This window comes from Notothenia coriiceps, unplaced genomic scaffold (assembly GCF_000735185.1).
Source record: "Notothenia coriiceps isolate Sejong01 unplaced genomic scaffold, NC01 NC01_scaffold00007823, whole genome shotgun sequence".
NCBI classification, from domain to species: Eukaryota; Metazoa; Chordata; class Actinopteri; order Perciformes; family Nototheniidae; genus Notothenia; species Notothenia coriiceps.
In genome coordinates, this window is record NW_011340524.1 from 48573 (window position 1) to 72811 (window position 24239).

The 24239-nt window shown below is 41.0% G+C and overlaps 1 protein-coding gene across 1 annotated transcript in view; it reads left to right on the forward strand.

Annotated features, from left to right (window-relative positions):
- Positions 1-24239, forward strand: part of hdac4 (histone deacetylase 4) — a 71937-nt gene that overhangs the window by 43710 nt on the left and 3988 nt on the right. The window contains exons 17-23 of the mRNA XM_010769810.1: positions 3415-3522; positions 5597-5652; positions 6194-6281; positions 6981-7100; positions 7189-7286; positions 15939-16057; positions 16722-16855. Of these exons, the coding sequence (XP_010768112.1) occupies positions 3415-3522; positions 5597-5652; positions 6194-6281; positions 6981-7100; positions 7189-7286; positions 15939-16057; positions 16722-16855 (723 nt within the window). The remainder of the gene's footprint in view (positions 1-3414; positions 3523-5596; positions 5653-6193; positions 6282-6980; positions 7101-7188; positions 7287-15938; positions 16058-16721; positions 16856-24239) is intronic.

Sequence of the window (24239 nt, forward strand, 5' to 3'; positions counted from 1 at the left end):
AGAGTTTCTCTCCCACACACTGACTGTGAAAAGCCTTGATTGGACTCCTTTGTTTACCTCCCTAACATAGTGACATCACTAAGTAACACTAGTGGTTCTATTGGCTAGTTCTCCAATTGGACTCCTTTGTTTACCTCCTTAACATAGTGACATCACTAGGTAACACTCATGGTTCTATTGGCTAGTTCTCCAATACATTAGGAGGCGCTTTCCCAGGAATAGCTCCTATAGTTCCTGGGATTTTTCGTTCACACCAATAAGATCTGGAACTAGAACTTTTTGCGAACCTTTTCACCCCTTTGTAGTCCCTGCTAAGAGCAGGGGAGAAAAAGGTTCCAATTTCTGATTGGCTGGGCGAATTGCAAACCACGTCCCGTAAAAGTTTTTGTGAAGCCGCCATTTTATTTCCTCGCATTATTAGCATTAGCCCAGCGCACCAACAGAGAGAGACTAACAACACAAAATAAAACATGGGATCGGTGGAGTGATGAGGAGGTGTCGGGCTGTCGGCGCTTCTGGCGATTTACCCGGGGCTTCGGGTGGCGACTTACTGCCATCCAAAGTCCCGGACTCCGGGGGGCTCCGGGACTTCGGGTGGCAGTATACGCCGTGAAGTCGTTTGCGGCCTGCCAGTAAACCTAAAGCAGAAGAACAAGAAGTGACGTCAGCGGCTTCATTTGCGTAATCCTCCCTCAGGGACTTATTCCGGTGTGAACGTGATTTACGAGGATAGTTACGCGACTAAAGAGTTCGGCGGGACTAAGTACTGGGAACTAAGTACGGCAAAGTACTTGGTGGGAAAGCGGCTATTGTTCATGATAGATTAAGGGGCAGGACCTCTCTAAGTGGTTGACCAATCACAACAGAGATGGCCGGCTAACCAATCAGAGCAGACTTGGCTCTGGTTTAAGACAGAGGCTGAAAATAGGTGCTGCAGCGCAGGCAGTATGAGAAATAAAGACCTTTTTTTGTAAACCTTTCACAGTAGAGGCACAAAATACAAATATGAACCTGAACATTTGCATCATATTTCCTCTATAATGTGGAGAGGATCTCGGCTGCCCGATCCGATTGTCGTTAAACTCCTATATTTACATGTGGTCCATACCTCCACTCTCCCTCTCCCTCCCCCTCCCTCCCTCGAGGCTTGCTGCTGCTGCTGGTGCTGCTGCTGCTGCTGCTGCTGCTGCTGGTGGGAACAAGAAGAGCTGGATCCCCGCACTGCCTTGTTCTGCCCTTTATAATGGCAAATGGGGATAAATTGTTGTCTTCCTGTCATACACACACATACAAGTCAACCCCACACACACACACATTTACAGAGGAAGGGGGCTGAAATTAGGCTGTCAGCCTGTGGGGAACCATCATTCCGTCATACCAGCACGTTCCCGCTCTTTTTTCTACCTAACCCTTCTCTTTCCCTTTCACTTCTTTTTCCTGACGAACTTGCGTCCCACTCCTGGCTCGAGGCGAAACTAACATCAACATGGGAAATAATAAACCACCCATTCTCCACATGGCGCTTTAAAGCCGCATCTGTTTGCGCTCATTAACCTGACTTGTATATATGATTCAGTTTCCCATTCACTCACTCACTTGGCTCCTCGCTTTCTCGAACGCTCAATCACCAACTCGGCTACTACACAATGTCTTTCTCTTACACCACTTTCTCCTCTCACTCTGCTCCCACAGCCACTCTCTAAACCAGGGGTGTCAAACTCATTTTAGTTCAGGGGCCACATGCACCCAAATTTGGTTTCAAGTTGGCTAGAAAATAAAAATTCATAGCATAATAACCTATAAATAACGACAACTCCAAATGGTTCCCTTTGTTTTGATGTCAAGAAGAATATTCTTAAAATGTTCACATTGAATGATATATTTTTTAACAAATGTAGTCATTTTACATACATTTCCACATCTGTGCAGTAATCCTGACACTCCACCATACAAACTAAAATGGGAACTATTAAGAAAAGAGTTTAAGTTATCCCCCTGACTCGTAACATTTCAAAATGTATACATACCCAATACACAACAATCTGTAATTTTTACACTTTGCAAAGTCATCCCACGGGCCGGATTGGAACCTTTGCTGTGACGGTTTGGCCCGTGCGCTTTATGTTTGACACCCCTGCTCTATAACCCCTTACAACTTTTTAAGTCTACAATAAGTGCACCACAGTTTTAATTGCATGGTCTTCTTGGCGCAACTTAAGAAAGAGCCTTTTCTTCCTCTTTGGATGCATTATGGACTTGTCCTCCAACCTTGATCACTGCAGACAAGAGAACCAGTCGAGTCTCTTAACACAGCGCCTGATTAAAGGGGTGAGGGGTGAGGGCACCAGCTGACTGACTGAAAGGCCGTTAGTGTGAATGAAAAGGCCAGCAGTCTGACGGGAGCAGGTGACTGGCAGGTTAATATATTCAAAGGAGAGCCCCCGGGGGTACATCAGAAAGCCTCGACCAGAGCTCTGGCACGGTCCGCCCAGCACATGTGTGTACGGTTCAAACACATCAACTTTCCTTTTCTTCTTTTCCTTCGCCAGCTTCTTCTCTCCCTTTTTATCATGCGCTCCATCTGCCTGCACTGTCTGCCATGCCTGATGGAGGGTGTGTGTGTTATCCTGTGCATAGCCCTGTTCACAATCAATCACGTAGAGTATTGTGCTCCATTTGGCTTGAATGCATGTTGGTGTGTGTGGATGGGCTGTTTGTGATTGGGGCTGAGGGTCAAGCATGCTGCAGAATAATGTGGGTTGATGTCTGAACACACATATACAATCATACATACAGTAAGTTTTTAATTATTATATTTACTATATAAAACAAATAAATAAATGCAGAATAGCTGTATTTTTCTTGTCTTACTTCAATTTCCATAGTTTTTTCACCCAGACTTTTAATTTTCTTTTTCATGTGACCTCAATTTTTTTCATTTAATTTGTCAACATATTGGCGAAAATGTGTTTCAAAACAACTCTTATCTTTTGAATTGAAAACATAACATTTTGATAAATTCCAGAATGAAGAGTTTGTATTGAAGAACATCTTGAAACAAGGTTATTTTACATCTGCTTCTTCGTGTTTGCGAAAAAATAAATGTTCAGAAATGATGTGGCCTGTGTGATTCAGCTTCTAAATATGTATACTTCCTCACAGTTTCTATTGTTTTCAGAGAACATTCCAGCAGTCCCAAAACTATTACTTTCAAAGACTCACTTTGATGTGAAATGACATAAGCCAAATTATTTCAAATGTCCTCACAGTTTTACAATCGCCGTCACACTGAAATAAACCACAACAGTAAATGTCCCTCAATGAATGGAAAACAATATAAAGTTGCATGTTTTGACGCCCTTTTGTAAATGCGGTATTAACAACACATAACAGAACATTTGTGTGTGTTTGCAGGTGGATAACGATACCATCTGGAATGAGGTCCATTCATCCAGCGCGGCTCGTCTGGCCGTGGGCTCCGTGGTGGAGCTGGTCTTCAAAGTAGCATCAGGAGAACTCAAGGTAAGTTGGCTTTCTCCACTCCGTATGATCCCCAAAGTAATGGCTGAGCTATGTTTTTAGGGATTGGAGTGAGTAAAGGCTAAGTTTAAGAAACATGAAACAAATGTCAGATGTACCCCATCCAAAAAAACAACTTTAAAGGGTTTTATTATTTCAGCCCCTCTTAAAACCACACCTTTAGACTTTAAATTATGTTTTTTACAATTTGTTTGAATTGTAGCAAAAGCTGTGTGGTTATTTTGCCATAAGGTTTGAGGTCTTTAACCAAAAACAATGTAATAAAAATTAATTACATTTATTTAGCGCTTTTACGAATGCTCAAAGCGCTTTACATTACATTGGATAACTCACACGAAAGATTTTTTTTTTACAAGCTATACATTTGCAATACTTTTTTCTTGGCTCTATATATTAATATAATACAACATTTTTTTGTATTTCTTTGATTTTTTTTTATTGTGTAGATCTTTATACACTTTATTACACATAACGCTTTGAGTCTAGCCTCTCATAGCACTAAACTATCCTTCCACACCTCCAAACACCTAGAGAAAAGCAAACCCTCCCTCCACCCTACAGTCTCGTTAGCACCTCCCAGACAGACATCCCCACCCCCCCTCCTGCTTTGCCCACCAGCCAGCCTTCCTGTGTCTGTGGCGAGGGCTGCTTACTGTTTGAACCCAGCAGGGGGGCCTGGAGCACTGGCACTGCACTCCCCACTAACAGGCCTCTTTTATAAGCATTACACCACAGACACCTGCAGAGCAGCAGTCGCACTTAGCGTTAGCTTAGCACCAACTTACTAACCACAGACTAATGACATTCCTCTGAAGGACATGAGCTCACCATATTTTTCACTATAAGTTCTTGCAATCATTACCATGAGGAAATCTAGGTCTGTTCTTCCTATATGGAACATTGTGTGATTGGAGTTTAAAAGGATTACACATCCCAGGAGGACAAACCTTGAACTTTCGGTCAAACATGAAGAATGTAGGGTTAAAGTTCACAGGTATTAACTTGCCCTCAGCTTAACCTCATCTTAACACATACATGCACATGTGTACACATGCACACACATTCACACACACATACAGATGTTCCTCTGAGGATCCTCAACAGCCGAACGACCAAATTCCAGTGCCAGCTACTCTCTGAAGTCTACACAGTGCCATAAATCTACTCATGCACACACGACTATCACTCCAATCACTTCTATTCCCCCCTCCCTTCTATCTTAATACATTGTTACGTATTCTCACACCTACGTACGTACTGTATTACGCGGCTTGAGTTAACCGAGTGTCTGGATCCAGCTGAGGCAGTTGCCTTTACAATAAACTCCCGGCAGGCTGTTAATCCGCAGTAGCTGACTCAACATCATTAGTCCAGCTAGCCTCGCTCCACATCAGCATGGACATCTATCTAATGTCCTCACATAGCAGCGGGTGCCCTGAAAACTATTGCTTGGAGTCCTGCATGTCCACGCCTTAGCAAAGGTCCCCTTAAATGACCCGAAGTAAGCATATGTTTCTGTATGTGTGTCGATACGCACACTTATTGTTTACTCTACCCGTTAGAAAACGTCAGATATGGTGGCATTTTTGAAAAATGAATTGTGATAGGATTATGTTTGGTATTGACCGACACTAGAAGGGAAGTTAAAAGATTAAATCATTTTTGCTTTACATTATTGGGGTCCGAGGAAATGACGGAGTTGAGTCGAAATACCTTATTGGAGCTGGAATAATTCTTCCTACTATTCATTCAAAAATTAATCGCATTTTTTAGGGCCTAAAACGAAACAGGATTTTCTTTTAACACAAAACAATTATTTTACCTTCTTGTCTTCTTCCCTTTTCTTTCTAATAACATTTGTTATTTCAATTATGAACTTTGCCTACTTTTGTTTTATTTTATTTTTAAATACATGAGGTCTACACTTGTCAAAATGTGCAATATAAACAAACTTGATTTTAGCAGGTTTGAGGTCATACAGAATTAGCAAGGACTATATTGGTTTATCTCCAGTAACAGCTTAACATATGTGAATGATTTTCTTTCCCTCTGACAGAATGGTTTTGCTGTAGTTCGACCACCTGGACACCATGCTGAGGAGAGCACGCCAATGTAAGTACATGAGGAAATGTAACCAGCTCATAGATAAGCTCTAGTCTGTTTTATTGCAGCCCTATTATAAATACGTTATTATTATTACACAGTTCCTCCATGCCTTAAATGTATCCAAAATAAAACGCCGTAAGAACATACAGTGTCTTACGGACATTTAAGACACTGTATGTGTCTTTAATGTCACACATACAGTGTGATATTGTATGTGTGATATACCAATTTGCATTCCATGTTGTAATAGTTCTCTGTACAGCACATATTAAAGCTTCTACTTAATTATGCACAGTGGGCATTTAATGTGTTGTTCTTAAAATTAGATTTAATGGCATGACTGTATTTAAGTATTACTAAGCAACCTCTGAAATGTCCAGATTGACCAATCAGAATTGAGTATTCTAATATGCTGTGCAATAATGACTGATAAATGCACTTGCTCTTTTGACCTATAACACTTTTACCTGTGATATCCTTGAATTTACATTAAGGGGCAAATAAAGTATGTTCAACTACATTGAATTACTGTCCATTCTCCTTTCAGGGGCTTCTGTTACTTCAACTCAGTCGCCATAGCAGCCAAGCTGCTGCAGCAGAGACTCAACGTCAGTAAAGTCCTCATCGTGGACTGGGTGAGTTCAACACAAAACACAATGGGTCATTATTACAAAACAAGCTATTTAGAGAATGCACTCTGGTGTTGTTGCGGTGGCAGTTATTTATGTTGTGCTTTCATTAGTTTTATTTGCTTTCAGAAATGGGTAGGCAAGCTACGTTATGAGAGGATAAAAGGGCTTCAAATATTGTCTATTTAGGTCAGACGCTGTCTCTCTTTTGAAAAATGACAAAGCCTCCGTCATGTCTGCTCTTCAGCGGCTTCCCTCACTCGTCATGGCCGTTGCCAAAAGCCTTTGAAGGTCCTTTTCATTTCCTCTGTCTGTCACAGGGGAACTTTTAGTGCAGCTAGCGAACTCATTGTCATGCCCGTCCAGCCATCAGGGGACATTTTTAGGACCGCTTTATTAAAGCATTCTTGGGAAAGAGACAATGAGGTGATTCAACCGATGTTTTTCTGAATAACCTTTGAAGTGTTTTATTGAATCCTGCTGACCATCTTATTTTGACATCAGAGCAGCTGAGGTACCGGTACATGTCTGTCTAGCAGTCTGAGCATCATTCAGTTTGTCTTAGTGCACTAAGTTGTTCAAAATGTACCGATTACACATTTACACTTGTCTTATGACTCTAGAGCTGCTCCCTCATTTTTACAAACCTTGCACACCACTCTCTGTTACATTTGATCCTAACCCATCCCTTTTCAATGTTTCCAGGACGTCCACCATGGTAACGGTACCCAGCAGGCCTTCTACGCAGACCCCAATGTTCTCTACCTGTCGCTGCATCGCTTTGATGATGGGAACTTCTTCCCTGGCAGTGGAGCACCTGAGGAGGTGGGAAAGGACCCCCAGTCCATCTCTCTGGCTGCCTGTCTCCCTTTTGCACAAAGTAACCTCGGTGCCCATGTTTCTTGTGTTGCAGGTGGGCAGTGAAGCAGGCGTAGGCTTCAACGTGAACATGGCCTTTACAGGAGGACTTGAACCTCCCATGGGTGACGTGGAGTACCTGGCTGCTTTTAGGTAAGGCCCTGATATCACATGCTACTTTAGAGAAATATGCTCTCTAATTTTGGTGGTCCCACTGTAGATTTACATACATTGTGGTGCTAAAATATTACAAATCAACTATTGGTCCGATGACAAGTTAGCCTCTTGTGTCAACGGCCAATATTTCGAGGCACTTGTTTTTTCGAGGAAATATCGAAACAAAGGCTTCGTCTTCAATGCGGTCTTCCTTTTGTTGCAGTACGATTAGCAAATGTAGACGTATTCTGGGTTGAGAGCTGACGTTGACAGCTCTCTATATATCTCTGCAAATGAGTGAAAATAAACAAATAAAAGAGAGCAAAGCACTCCGAAATTGGCACTTGTGTTTTGTACCTTATATTTTTAAACTGTTTACCTCCATGCAACCAAAGCCTGCAAAAAATGATTTGTCAAAACTGCTTGGACTAAAAATGGTAATCACTTCAAAAATAATATAATAATAAAATAAATAGCAAATGTGTTCCGAAAAGTGCCCTTCTGTTTGCACATCAGGTTCTTTCTACACCAACTGCTTACCATGCAAATAAAGCCCCCTCAAACATTCTTATCAATCTACAAATCAAAACTGCTCCCCATTTACAAATGTTGTCCAGTTCCGTACAAGTTCTGCATTCTAATTTGTGTATAGGCATTATGCTAAAGGTGTTGATGGAGTGCTCTGTACTGCACAGTTTGACAAACGATCCATTGGGGGCTGTTGAGTATTAAGGGAGCTGCTCCTAATGCCAGGCCTGATTTCTATTAGGTCCACTTTCTAGAGCTATTTATAACCTCACACACACACAACATACGCACACCCAGCTCGAAAGGCATGGACTCACCACAGACATGTTCATGTCTCATCACCATCTCTGGTTCTGGTAAGGAGCAGGTCTGGATTGGTTCCAGCGCTCTTTGAAGATGAACCCATGTTCGCCACCATGCGTCCGTCTGGCCCGATGCCAAACCCTTCAAACCGACAGGCCGCTGTCTTCTCGCAGCCCTCGGCACGCAAACCCCCGGAAGCACACCTCTCTCTGTTAATGCACCCCAGACCCCTGTGTGCCCTCACTTTTTATTGTTTCTTTCCCCTTCATCCTCCTCTTTCCACACATGTGTACATAATGCACTGATGGCAACCACCGAATATATATATATCATACAGACATTATTTATAAGCCATCACTGAAGCCAGTAGCTGTTGCAGTTTCCTTAGAATTCCCAATCCAATTCAGTATTTACATTCATTTGAAAAAAGTGCATGGCCTGTGTGCTAATGGTATTTTTAACCTGAGATAGCTCAAATCAATGTCTAGCTTTGACATGCATGACATCTAGGATTTTATTTTAATATTTGGCTAAAATATTGAATACATATAAATCAAAAAATGAGTGGAAAATGAAAACACCCACTTTTATTCTGATGGACAATATTATATTCTGCTACAATTCTTCACAAATGTTGTGAATGGCAACGGTTGCAGAATAACTCTCCACAGCTTTCTGTGCTTTCTCTGCATCTCCAGGGCCACAGAGGTTGCTGTAAAGGACCACACTTTAGGTTAGATTGAAATAAACATTTACTTTGCTGACTATGCTTTATTTATTAACAATCTATGCTGTCCTTTTTTTAGTTTAATAACAATAGTAACTGCTTGATTATAACGGGCATGTCGGTTTTTTCTTCATTTGTAGATAGATGTGCAGTTTATACATGTTCATTACTAACCTGTATAAGCTTGTTGATAATAACTTATTTATTATTGCTCTTTAAAGTTTTGAACTCTAGCCATTTAGTAGTGTAATAAGTATTCAGATTGTTAGTTCCCATGTGGAGCAAACAAAAGGAAAAACAGGTTCCTGCAATTATACTCAAACTAAATTATTCCTAAATAACCACTTTTTTAAAATACCACTTTTTGTAATTGAGGCTTTAAACACTTAAGTGTCAAGCCCCAGATTAGATAACGCTGATGACATCTTCAGGGTTATTCTTTTTCAAGCTTTGGAAAACCACAGAAGGGATTGTAAAACCTTTTTCACTGGCTGCGTTTTACTCCTTGTGATGATGACTTTGAATGTCATGTTTAAAATTGGAGCGCCCCTTTTAAGTCTTGCAAACAAATTATGTTGGAGATGTTTCATCTGTATTTGAGCTGATGTATTCTTATTAAGGGATGCAGTGCACTTCAGTTAAACCAGCACACTTTGTTAACATCAAATTCAAAACACTTTTTCACACAGTAGTTTTAGTATGTTTGGTCATGGCTGCATGCATGTGGAGAGGCTTTAACTGTGTTTGTATGTTTTATTTATGTAATTGTAGGCTATTAAATGAAAATGATGGAAGCAGTCCAAAGATATAAAGTAAAAGAGAACTCCAGTTTTGGGTGTGTTTCACCTCGGACCCTGGCGCCATTAATCCCCCGAGGCTGTAGAAGCATAGGACAATTCATAGGCCCCAGAGGACAGCAGCAAACCTGTCTCACAGCTCATATATCTACAGTACCACACACACACACACACACACACACACACACACACACACACACACACACACACACACACACACACACGTAAAGCACACGCTCATGAAAATGCAGAGAATCCTGGTTTTCATGAATGAATTAACACAGATGCACAAATGCTCCCACATGCAGCTTTCACATCGACGTGTTTACAACAACATGTGGAACAACACCTGATGCACACAGCCTCTCTTTCTCTTTGAATCTCATTGTTTAACTGTGTGTTGCGGCCCTCTTCTTCCTCCCTCCCAGTCTGTGGGACGGGATACGTCCCTCGCAGCAAGCACCTTCCCATTCCTCCACTGGCCTGTGCCACGTTGCATTTGCAGGGGATCAATTCTAAGCCTCCAGAAACAGAGAGAAAAAAGATAAGAAAATTGGCCCTAATGAAAACCAGAAGCCCCGTCTCTCTCTCTCTCTCTCTCTCTCTCTCATCCTCCTCCTCCCCTCACTCCCTACTTTGCCATGAACTTGGAAAGACGAGAGAGGAGGAGAATTAAACTTAATTCAAACCAGCTCTCCGCAGAGCCAGATGACAGGGCTTTGAAGTGTAAGTGTGCGTGTGTGAGTTTTTCGCTCTCTTATTCTCTCTCTCCTCTACGGCTCTCCTCAACTTTTCTTTTTTTTATGAACGAAGAGGAAAGCCTTGAAGTTCGCAGATTAACCTTTTGTTGACCGGTTTGATGTTTAAAGAACATAGTGTAGATTTTATTTTCGAAAAAGGGTTCTCCTAACCCTTTAGTGCTTGGGTGAGGTTTTATATCTCCAAAAACTTGCTGTTATGCCTTTGCACAACAGAAACACAACACAATATGTGATTACACTTTTTTTAATGGGCCCTATTATGCTTTTTGGTGCTTTCCCTGTTCTGTAGTTTGTTATATAGGTTTAGTGCATATCAATGGTTTGCAAAGGCTTAAATCCCTGTGTCCTTTCCGCCCGCCTGAAACGCCTCCATATTACTCGTGCTTCTTTTGGCTAGCACTCCAAAACATTTTACATGATGTGCTAAAAGTGTTTCTTAGTGTTTGACCAATCACAACAGAGCCGGCCAGCTGACCAATCAGAGCAGACTGGGCTCTGGTTTCAGAAAGAGGGTGAAAAGAGGTGCTGCAGCACAGGCAGTATGAAAACAATAAAGAGCTGTTTGAACATTAAAGCATGTAAACATGTCACAGTAGAGACACTACATACAAATAAGAAGCTGAAAATGAGCATTATAAGGCACATTTAACTTCTTGAAGTGATAATATATGAGTTAGTTAGAATATTAAATAAATAATTGATTGTATTGTATATATTAACATACAACCCTAAAGAAATTAATACTTATCTTACATCTGTTTGGATATATGAAATGCTTATCTGCAGCTTGCGGTCCACCACCAATGCCACATTTCAGCTCTTTGCTCCCCATGTTAGAAACCTGGAGAGCATTGAATTTGAAGGCATAATCAAGATGTTGATAAATTAGGGACTAGAGTAATCACACAAAGATGATAGTCTTTAAAAAGGAAGTTTTCCTTGGCTCAAAATGTTACCACCATGCCAAGACCTACTGCAGTAATAACCGGTGTGAGCACATTTGTGTGCACTTGAAATCCTGTTGGATGAAAATTGCCAAAAGCTAAATGCGCCCATCAGGATCAGAAAAGCAGTAATTTTGAAAATAAAAAATTGAAAAAAAAGGCACTTACTGGGTTATAGCCTTGTGAATGTAATAGACTAATGAATACAGTCTAATTTTAGGAAGGCTTGATCGGCAAAGGGAGATTGTATATTTGTACAGAGGGAATAGTTCAGTCTTTTTTTTCCTAGTGCATCACATTACCCTTTTTTGTTCAGTTTATCGACAAAACTCCCCTCACCTACCATTACAAACACACTTTGGCAGATACTGTTATGCCTTTTTGGTGTTTTCCCTTTCCTGTAGTGTGTTATATAGGTTGTGTGCATGTACATAGTCTGAAAAGGCTAAAAAAAAAGGGGGTTTCTTTCCCGGACACTAGCCTCCTTCCTGAGATGCCTCCATTGGACTCCTTTGTTTATCTCCGTAACATATTGACATCACTATGAAACACGTGCGCTCCTATTGGCTAGCACTACACATATTGTACGTGATAGACTAAGGGGCGGAATATCTCTAAGCAGTTGCCAATCACTACTGAGCCGGCCAGCTAACCAATCAGAGCAGAATGGGCTCTGGTTTCAGACAGAGGGTGAAAAGAGGTGCTGCAGCAAAAGGCAGTATGAGTACAATAAAGAGCTTTTTGAACATTAAAGCACAGAGACATGTCACAATAGAGGCACAAAATACTAATATGAACATGAACAATAATACACAAGTAAATATGCATATTTGTTCAGCCTTACATTCTTTCAGGTCACAAGCCCACATATACATTTCATTAAACCTTAGATGTTTCAGAATACACTCGGTTACAATGCAATAGCTATCCTATAAGGTTATCAATAAACAAATCCCCAAGTACAATCAAATGCTTTCCTGTGTTATCCAAGGCTCTAGAACTAGGACAAGAAAGGTTCCTATGTCAAGTAGAGTGGTACAACAGACATTTTAAATGAAATGTTTTCTAGTTTTAGAAAGAAACATTATTGCAATGGGCCAAGCAGCAGCAAATATAGGATTAGTTGATTTCCAGAACAGCAACAGTGCCTTTTTGTTGATTACTTTTTATGTCTATGCACTTGCGACATAGATTTAGTTTCGATGAAACTCATCCTAATTATTGTCTGTCATTACAGTCTAAATATAATTTTAAAGTAATTTGGCAGATGCTTTAAAGTTTAAGAAGATGGTCCTGATGATGCCATGCTTGGGAAGCTGAAAATTGTAGGACCCAAGTGTTTTTCGGGCCCTGCATTAAGGATTTTGACGATTTTAAACTGCTTCCTGACTGCGACTCCTCAGCTGATACTGACACATGCACCTGTTGCTAAGTAAACCAAACAATACTAAACAAAACGTCTACAATCCATGCTTTCCAAAGTAATTCCACTCAAGGAAAGATCTAGGTGTGAGAGCCAGCATTGGTTTAGATTGCAACCTCTTCACTCAAGATGCCCCGTAGCTTTCCTCACTCGTAAACTCTCCCCTCCCTTAATTAACAGAGAGGCTTTTTCATCTCCACATACATACCCTCTGATTCACACACTTAGTCTTCACTAAAACCACTAGTTTCCCTTCCTGCCAGCCTGCTAATTGATTACTGTGGGTTTTTATTTCCTTAAATGTTAGGATGTTGTTCCAAGGGATGGGGCTATAACTGATGACACCAGCAGGATTCCTCATCATGGCCAAAGTTGTCTCTGTTTGTGTTCAAGTTTAAAGAAGGGGGTTAGGGGAGGACCTCAGTTGTTAAAGTATCCTTGGCGGTCAAGGTTTCCCCAATTCGCCGTGTGTCAGCCCACATGCACGCCTGTGGCCAACTCCCTTTAGTGTGGGGTCTTTTATGGACCAAATGTTAATGGCCAAGGATGTGTGTGAATGTAAGTTTGAGTAAGGGAGAAAGTAAGAGGAGGGAAACCTTCAACACATGTGATAAAATCTGAAACTAGAGCTAAAAAGTCTGATCGTTAATTTCACTTAATTTTGTAGCGTGTGTTGTTGACTCCCTTTTAAAGCTCTTGAACTGATGGAATAACAAATCATGTTAATGTATAATTTTAAATCTTTCATCCACTCATTCATGAATTTACTAAATCTGAATTATTCCATATTTTCATTTAAATTCCTCCCCCTAGGTATCTAATTTATTTTATTTTATATTTCCATATACTGTAGTTTTAACTCTATTACTCAACTTTGTTTTTCCTCCTTCCTATTCCTTCATCTTCTTACATGATGTTTTTCTCTGAAATATTGCCAGATGCATGCTAACATAGAGTGACGCACGCACACAGTGTATCCTTTTCTGTCTGGGACTACCAAAAAGCTCCTAATACTACCTCCCGCCTCTCCCTCAGACAGCTGTGTGTACGCATGGGTGTTGTGTTGTGGCGGGGGGTGTGGTCTGTGCAGTTGAGGGTTATAATTTGGTGGTATAAAAGGGCTGGAAAAAACGGTGGCCCTCCGGAGTTCAGGGCACGCTGCTTGCCCACAGCCGGCAAACCATCACCATGTTCCTGAGGTCGGCAAAGTACAGAGGACCTACGACGGAACCCTGCGGTACTCAGTCACTCGCCGACCTCAGCAAAACACTGCTCGCCCAAATATCCCAGACCCCCGGAAAATAACGTGTAGGCTCTGAGCAAATCAGAGCAAACCACTGGTTTTGCAATTTGGGAAGTCTATATCTATTTATGAACTACATACTCATGAGTCATTATATATTTTTCTTAAAGAAATACATATATTTCCTTTTCTAGAATTGGATTAATGTCTTTCATTTAAAAAAGAAAAAGTCATGTATACCTCCTAAAATTGTTTTATGAAACTATGAAAGTTCTATCAAGCTAGTCTAATTTCATGTGATGAGATCTAATCTTGTGTAGAACACAAATATCATATGATGGTTGTTTTTTCCAACAGGGTCATAAACCAGACTTTGTTTTCGAACCACAATTTACAGTGAATGACAACACAGTCATACTGTTCAGTGGATTTATGTGTATGTCAAATTGCATACAAGCACTCCCTCCCTACCAGCTGTGTGTTATAGGAAGGTTATACACAAATGGCACTCTTTGACCACACCTATCCAGGATCAGAATGATTGTGCAACATGCAATTAAATCCATCCTTCAATTTGTCCTCTTTACTTAAATATTTTTGTACTATATTGTTTCCTAAAACTTACGAAAGACTGTTGTCATTATAAAATATATAGTAATAAAATATAAAGTAAAATATATGTTTAAGGGTAAATTGATATGTCTTGACATTTCTTTTAAAGGTAATTTCACTTAGTGATGCTAAAAGAGGCAATGACCATAGACATTGCCCTCTTCACTTCTTGTACCCCTTGATTTGCTCTGTATGTTCAGCTCTGACTGACAGGTTGTTAAACTTGCACCATTTTTTATCTTGGCTCTATAGGCTTTGTTGTTTTGGTAACTCTTGTGAGCTGGTTTGGGAGCTGTTTTTTTCTATCTTGGAAAATGTATTTAATATATTCTGAAGCAGTTAGTTCTATTTTTTTCCAATACAATTTTAATATATGCAGCTTAACAACTTCCCTTTTTTTTTATTTAAAAACAAAAGTGCAGTTAAAATTCCAAGCCAAACAAAACATTTTTGATCAGTTCATGTTTGGCTGCATGCAGCCCAGTTAATTTGTCATTCAGCCAGCCTATTAAACTTGCAGCTGCAACAATATCTGTTAATGAAATGCAGCAAGACTTTTTAATAGTCTTGATTTAGAAGGATGTGACTATCAGCAATCTTCCTTAAAGAAGATGTGTTATCCCTCACCTGTTGTGTGTTATACAGGTTGTTGTGCATGTAAATAGTCTGGAATTACTAAAACAGAGAGGTGAGAGGTCTGAGGAATCTTTAAACATTACATTAAATTATTATCATTATTTAAATATATGAATTATGCAACACCCGCAACCCGACCCGCATCTTCTTTGTTTTACCCGGGGTTACCCGACCCGATGCAGGACTCTGATCACCGCATCACCCGCTTGTGACTCATCGTTCCCACTAAAGTAGGGGTGAGTGTAATAAGGAGGCAAAGTTGACGTTCAGTGTGTTGCCGCGAGCATATAAGGATTTATCCACGATGTTGAAAATGTTAATGTTAATGTTGAAAATGGTTTAAAAAAGTTGTTGTTTAATGTTTTAAGGAGGTGACGCTACTCAGCCAATCAAATCGGTACTGTCAGTGAGTCAGCACGATAGATTTAAACACACACACACACACAGAGACGAGACAAGAAGAGAGAAACAGTCGGAGTCATTTCAAATGACGTTCTCATTGCATTATAGCAACAACAACAATAATAATAAAAATACCAATAATAATTGGGAGGTGGGGCGCAGCTGTTTTTATGTTCTCTGAGGGGAGGCTCACCTTCCCACACTTTGAAAACCCCTGGCTTATATGACCTCTCTTATACAATATATTATTTTGTTGACATTGTTTTTCTCTAGGACGGTGGTTATGCCGATTGCCAACGAGTTTGCCCCTGACGTGGTTCTGGTATCTTCAGGCTTTGATGCGGTCGACGGACACGCTCCACCCCTGGGAGGATACAAACTCACAGCCAAATGTAAGTACTCACCACAGTTACCCTGTTAATCATTCTCTGTTTACTAAGCCATACATACACATTTGCTAAAATAACTTGCATACAAATGTTAATGCATGAGTCTCACACATGTCGTTAGTATCACTTTGCCTGTGCAATTCAACAGGAACGACTGACAGACGCACAAACACAAGCCCCTGTGTTTATTTGTTCCTTCTGACTTTCAGATTGAGACCTTGGCATGCAAGCAAAGAGCTTGTCTAAAATCTCAAATAAGAGCAGGGGTCTTGGTAGTTAAGGGGGTGATATTGGTGGTTAGAGAGGATTGCAGGAAAAGGGGATATGGGGAGAATTTAGGGGAGAAAAAGTATGTCCCAATGCATATATCAAAGCTCCCCTCCTCCTGAAAGAAAAAAGATCAAAGACTGCGACCAACCCTAAATGCAAAGCCGCGTTTATTAAAATTAAACCTGGCTCATATTATAGTTTGTGTTTTGGCCCCAAGTAAATCCATGGTTCACTCTCTTCCTCTCTCTGATGCAGTCACTCCTTTTCTCAAGCCTCCTATTTCTCTTTTTTTCTTTGATCAATATCCAAAAAGGAAGTTAGAGCTTGAACAGCAGTATTCATTATCCCTCCCTTTCTTTCCTTGCCCTCTATTTACTGTCATTTCCTGTGCATCCAGGCTTCGGCTACCTGACGAGGCAGCTGATGGCTCTGGCAGGCGGTCGCTTGGTGCTTGCCCTGGAGGGGGGTCACGACCTCACAGCCATATGTGATGCCTCCGAAGCCTGCGTCTCTGCCCTCCTTGGCAATGAGGTAAGATGAGAGCCGAGAGGAGGAGAGATAGATTTCTATCAAAATAGCCCAAAGCAAGGCACTAAGACTCAACAAATACATACATATGAGATCAAATATGGACTGAAGTTTATGATCTGAATACTCCAAACATAAAAATGTAGGGATTGGTTCATCCCTGCTGCGTAAAAAGGCCTATTACTTTTGTAATGTGGGTGGTTTCCCTGAAACTGTAAATTATTTAGATTGTACAATTACTGCTATAAGATATGCAAGGAAACTTTGTGGTTTTAAAAGTCAGTTCAAATGAATGAATCAATAAGCAATATTAACAGCCACATCAGTGTAGTTTTATGTTTGGTTGCTTTGAAGTGTACATGCAGGGCTTCAAGCAGATGAAGAGCATCTGGTTTATTTGTCTTGTCAGCGTGAAATGTTTAGGTCACTCAACTTGCTTCTGATTTTTATTCCCGGCTACATTTCCAGAAGCAAGTCATTGAGTGAGCATACAATTCTAATTAAAATGTTTCACATTCATTCTTACGCTAGAACTGAATGAACACTTAAGAGAAGATGGCAACGGAAATGTCTTTAACCGCCAAACACATTAAGGGTTCAGGATAAGGATTTGATGGACTTGTTACCTAGATATCTCAGAAAACAGTACTCTTTTACATGGGCCAAAACCATCTCTTCCACTCAGAGAGGAAGTCAGCGCAACACACACACACACACACACACGCTACACAAAGACAGACAGACACACGCACAAACACGTCAGAGGGAAAGGATTTCCAGGCAGAAGGTTAATTGTGGGAGTGTGTCGGTTGGGCCATGGAACAGAACAAACATCGGCGCTCTGTGATTCATGGCGCTAAACAGAATAGCATCTCCTCAAAGACGCCCACTCTTTTCTTCCAGCTAATGAAGAGGCTGGAGTGCTTTTTTGGACAGGCTGCTCAGACTCGTTTTCTCCCTCCATTATCATAGGTCCAAGATATCTCAGTCCTTATATTTTCAGGACTGCTGAATTGTGGTACCGTATGAAGATGATGAAGCTTAAGGGCAATAGAAGAGTTTGCGAGAATGATTTGTGCATACTTGTGTCTCCAAAGTCCACTCGTCGTAATCTGTTGCTATTTTGACCACAAACCATTTGATCTCTTAACACTAACACTGGACAAAGAAATGCACTTTTATCTCGCCTCGCTTTTTCTAACCTTGCCAAGTTATTTTTCTTGAGTGTGTCTGAAACTGCGGTGGGATAGATGCTGTGGCTTGAGGGCTTGGAACTCTATGCATCCTCAGTGAGTTTGCTGTGATTACACATTTTGTCTTTAAAGAGTCATCACATGTCGCTAGGGTCTATCAAATTCATTTAAATGCTAAAGGTGGATGCAAAATTCCCAGATATGTTCAAAGACCACTTTTTTAATTACACCTTAGAGCACACATGTCAAACTCAAGGCCCGCGGCCCAAATCCGGCCTGTGGTAGATTTAATTTCGGCCCGCAGGATCATTTCTAATTACTATTAGATCTGGCCCGCCGATATATTGCACGCACACCTTCACTCAAACCTGAGGATCTCCTCCGCAAACATTGACGAACTTGCACCCAAGATGAGATGCCAAGTATCTTGCTTGAACTAGCATCACAGAGCAGCAAACTGAGTTTCAATGGATGTTTCCTTCTGCACTTTTGTTCTTGCGGCAACAGGGCATGTTTGTTTTTTTCTTTGAGGGAAATCCTTTTTTTGAAGCTGTTGTTGGCCTCTGGAAAAATGTAATCATAAGAAATGACTCCGGAGAAGCTGCAGATAGAGCCATAAGAAATGAATGCAACTGATTATTTAATGTTTAATGTTGTTTTTATAGGCAATCATTTAAGCTTTGTTAGTTCCAGGTTTAATATGTGCAATAAGTTCATTTCAATACGTTTTGCAATAAACATTGAACCAGTCCGGCCCTCGACTAGTACCCATTTTAAAATGTTGGCCCACTGTGTATTTGAGTTTGACAGCCCTGTCTTAGAGCAATAATAATAAAGTAAAGAGAACAAATGGAGATCTATATTTCCCCATATGTAGCTCAACCATTAAAGCAATCATAAGCAAGTTGACACCAATAATTCCAAATAATCACATCAAATCAAGATTGAATAATATCCAGAAAGACACGCTTGCATTATTTTCATTTATTTAAAAAAAACTGTAAAAATGTTGTCCCGGGAATCGGCCCACCCTGTGTGCTGGTTGCATTGGAATGGCAGGTGTACCTGCTAAAGCCATCAGCATATGCCCAGTGAGACATGCAGGACAGTTATACTAATGCATAAGGGTATAGGCTTCTCATTATGTTCATACATCACTTTACAGAGCATAACGTGGGACTTGTTGTTGGCTCATCATAATAAGCTGTAAGGATGAATCGATGTAGAATCGTAAAATACAGTTTTGCGGTATGGTTAAAGATTGATAGTCTTGCTATTGTCTTTGTTTCAATATTGCCTAACATTAGCGCTTATTAAGTTTACACTTAAAAAATTCAGAAAGCATTCGCCCTTCCATTGCACAGAAAAAATAGTTGTTGTGGTCAGTTTGATCTATCCAATGAAGAATGTCCGTCTTCCAAACATATCAAGCTTGCGTGAAAAAGAAAAGTTAGCAACTGGACCTGTTTATCTCTGAATCAGTTTCTGCCTTGTTGAAGGTGGTATCTATGACTTCCTAGAACTCTTGTTCCAATCCTGCAGACACAGCTAGAGCTATAAATGGGTTCTTGGAATCGTTAAAAGACAAGAAAAAATGACATGACCTTGTTCCATGTGGATCTTGGAGTGCGTGCAAAACAAACAGAACAATAAAGAGGATCACATTAATAAAACTCAGTAACTGAGATCAACCAGTCCATTGTGTTGTGCAAGACGAAGAAATTGATCAGACAGATGATCCAAGTGACACTGGACAGGGAAAAAGCACTATGACGTGCAAAACCTGTGAAAGAAAACAAACAGCTCTGCTCAAGCAAAGTTTTGCATAAGAGAGGAAATGCATGAACTTGAGGCTTAATCTAATAACTTAATTATGTTTACCTGCCCTCTGATGACTCAAAGTTATTCAGAGTTACATTGCCATTACAGCTGGTAAGGATTCAGGAATTCAAGGACACTCGGGCAGGGCGGATGCTTTTAGCTGTCACAGAGGTTTGTGCTCAGGACTTCCAGTTGGAAGGACGCTCTCTCGTTACTCACAGCACAGCTCTGCTGCAGAAATAATGAAGTGGATCAGGGGGTTTGCTTCTTGGGTTTCAACAGCCTGCAGAGCACCGGCCTCTGCAGGGGTTTGGTAGGAGGTCACTGGGTGGGTGCCATAGGGAGCCGAACATTTGAAAATAGGCAGGAGGCAGGGATTGTCAATTGCCTCCGCTCTGCAGGATACCCCTCTCAAACTCTCACCCGCAGCCCCCTGACTGGTACACAATCTGAAAATGGTTACCCTCACACCTCTTCGAGCAGGGTCAGCTAAGGATCAGATAATAAAATGAGATGGAGGGCTCATTTGAAGAAGGAAGGGATGATCCTATTGTAATAAAGCAGCTGCACTGAGAGCAGCACATATGCAGGTTGTGAAAGTGTGTAAAGGTATGGAATACAATCCTTTTTAGGATTTTCAGAACTACAATTCTGAGAATACATAATTCTTTACATTGAAAACCCACCCTATACTCCAGTAAACTTCAACAACCACAGTTTTCAAGTGCCATAGTAGGATCTCTCAGATTCTGGGAAATGGATTGTTTCCGGAATGGAAACATTGAAAGGTATCATGACAGAAGCCTTAAAGTAAGAGTTGTACTGCATGCCTCATTAGCTAAAGATGGCTTTGATAAAGTGATGAACAACACAAATGTAGATGTTGTCGACTTGAACCACAGACATGGAGTTCTCATGACATGCTCCGTTTGACTTTTTGGCAGCAAGTGATTTCAGCTGGTTGAACAAAGGCAGATAATTTACTTGTTTGAGCTTTGATAACTGATAGCAAAAGAAAGAGAGGCTAAAATGTCCCTGATCAGATCAAAATGGCAGGAAGCAAATGTTTTTATCACAATCTCAGCGAAGGTCTCTGTAATGGACTAGGAATGTAGCTGGAAAACGTCAGTGAGGGACTGAGCTGGAGGGAGATAAAACAACTGACGATTTTCTGTGTTTTTTTTATTTGCTGACAAATGGCCTAAGATGGCAAATGGAAACAGAATAGGAAACAGTGCAATAGCCTCACCAACCAGATTGAGCAACAATAATCGTTGTTTTGCATTGCATTCAGGTGGCCAATAAATGTTGGACTTGTTTGAATGTGTCCACTGATGGAGTTATTTCTAGACGATATATTTTAGTTTTTTGCATGTGTGTTGGCTCACTGTGAATGGAGCGAATGAGTAGGCTGAGGCATGGGACCACAGCTGGATTAGCTGCTCAGCTGTGCTTTTGTTTATAAAGTTTCAAACTGCCTGATGGATTTGTATTGTCTGGAACTCATCCCTGTAGCATGTACTGTAGCTTTACCATGAAGTATGGAAAAATATAAGGCACATGCCAGTAGGTCTTGATGTTTTTCTACCAGTTTGGACAAATGGCAATATCAATGGTTCCTAAAACGAACATACTGGATTGGTTTCGTGGCATTCTAAAAAGGCAGATTTTAGGGGCCTTCATAAACTAGTGCCAAAACATCCTAAAGGTGTTCCTTATACCCTCTTCACCTCCTGTTTAGCTTTTACTTCCAGTGTTTTACTGCTTGCTGGTGTGAGAAATATATATGTGCTTTTATTGGCAGGTTAAGACATGCTTTGCTATAATGAGCATTAGGTTTCCTTTGAAAGCAGCTCAAATTAGCTGGGAAAGAGAGGGATGAAAATTGCTGAATGGACTTTACAAGCTCTTTTATTCACCCCCATCTCTGTAGTGCGTAATCGTGAAGTCTTTTTAGTTAAATAGCTCATGAATGATGCATTGGAAGCTACACCAGTCAACTCTGAACTCAGGACTAATTGATGATTGCTCGCAAACAGATGTTGGCCCGGTTCGAACCACGGTTGTTAGCAATTATTTGATAAACAACAGGCTAATATGCTAATTGGTACCAGCTGTCAATGAGGTTACTCGGTGTGTTTACACTCCAGTTACAGTAAGACGCTCGACTTCACCTGTCCCCCTCAGGGCCTGACTATTCTTCACCAAGCCCCCCCGACTACAAGGCAAACGTACACCCCTTTTCGAATGCACACAAAACACATCATTACCTTGTTCAGTTAGCATAACATAATCAACCGGTTTTAGTGACTGCCAACATATGCACATGGACACAACAGTAAACAATGGAAGCCTTGTGCACCTCTCATTTTGCTAAACAAGTGGATTTCCTCCTCTTCCAACTGTTTTGGTTCTGGCCTCCCTGTGGAATGTTTTTACCGGGGTACATTCCTCACTCTTGGCTCATGGCTTTCCGTGTTGGCTAAGACCATGTGCGTTGGACGGCTCTGTCACACAGAGAACTGAGAAAAATCAGTCAACACAGCGACCGCAAACCATCGTCAAAAGAGGAAATGTACCACATTTGGATGTCCAATCAGTGTTGATGATAACTGTAGTCTAATTAAGTAAATCAATTCCTCAGCTGGTGCTATTTAGAAATGGCAAAATATATTATTTTTCTGCATTCAGCGCTGTCATTTGAGGACTAGGGCTGGTAACTTAGCTTGTTTTTATCTGAGCCGAAAGTGAGTTTTATTGTCAATTATTGCAAAGGTAAGCTGAATTGTTGAGTAAGGTGAATAGGTAAAGCCTTTTGGTTAACACTGGGTTTGAACTACACATTTTTTATTACCGTCTTAAGTATAATTTTAAGCTGGGTGTCAGTAGCTTGCGTGCAATGCATCCTGGTATACGTATGCACTGCAAGCACAACTCAGGAGAACTTAGCTTTCTCTGTTAATATAACACAAACTGATGAATTTATTGCTTCAATCGACTACATTTACCATCAACACTGATTAGAAAACCACATAAAAGGTAGTGAATTTTCCCTTCAAAGGAACCTCTCTGTGAAAGCCTGCAGCACATCTGATTAAATGAAGATGCAGGAGTCCAGGCAGAGCCATGACCACAAACCCAAATAAACAGAAATGTCGCTATGGATGATGTGGCAGACAAATGTGTGCTTGTGCGTTTATGTGCAAATGTGTGTTGTCATACCTGCCAGGTGGAGGCCCCTGGAGTACCCTGACAAGAGCCATTAAAGTTTATAAGCGTGAGCCGCCGTGAGGCCCAGCTGTCAATCAAGCTGACAGGCTGTGCCCCTCCAACCTTGCTCTGAAGTGAACCCCACAAAACCCCAGAGAACCCCTGACCCTGCTTTGACAGGGAGCTGGGATAGTATGGGCTGGGCAGGGCTGATCTGGGAGTGGCTAAGGTTATGGAGGGAAGTTGGCGGCTTTTGCCCGAAGGTTGAAGTTTTCGACAGAAAGATTGATGGTTTGGGTCCCCAGAGTGGCAGGGAGATTGCGGGATGCTAGTGATGAAGAAGTACTGCTCTCTCCCCCCTGGGCCACAATCGAAGTAATCCGGACTGGATGAACCTCTTTGGTTTCTAGAAGATGATCTCCATAGCTGACAGCTCTGGGCAGCTCCCACTTGTACTTGAGTGTTGCTCTTTGCACTCAGACCAAAAAAACTCAAGTGGTTGCCTTGGTGTGGGGGTGATTCTTTCCAATGGCTTAGTTAGTAAACACTAGAACTATATCATCCACTTGAGAAGGTAATTCATCAGCAGTGTATGCTTGCAAATATTTACTTGGTCAACATCTTCTGACAACTCTTGCTGGACCTTGCCTTTTATTGCCTGGAGGCTCCGCACTTTTGTCATGCCGCACACAGACTAACACTGAAAAGTCTAATTGGACAATTCTCTGTTCGCTTCCAGTTCTTTATAGAGAGAGTGGATCATCAAACGGAATGCTTAAAACCAATAGAATAGACAAATGGCTACCAGGCAGGTGTCTTTCCAACTTTATTGTTTCTCAATAGCATATACAAATATGTCTGACTTATCTGACTTATCTGACTTATCTTGTTGTGGTTAATCCCATATGTTATAGCCAGAAGGCCCTTTGTCGGGGCTAACGTACCGTATTTACTGTTAACAAAAAGCATTTGACAGCAGCTTAAAACTCTAGCAATGTGTAGAAAAACAGTTTGGTTTAAGTGATAGTTGCAAGGATAAACTATTGAGCTTAGAGAGTTTGATGTACAGTCACAAAACTAAATATGCACCTACATGCAACATGTTCTTCTAGCAATTATGACACTTGATGGAAATGTTTGCCTTTGTTGCCAGAGTGCAAATA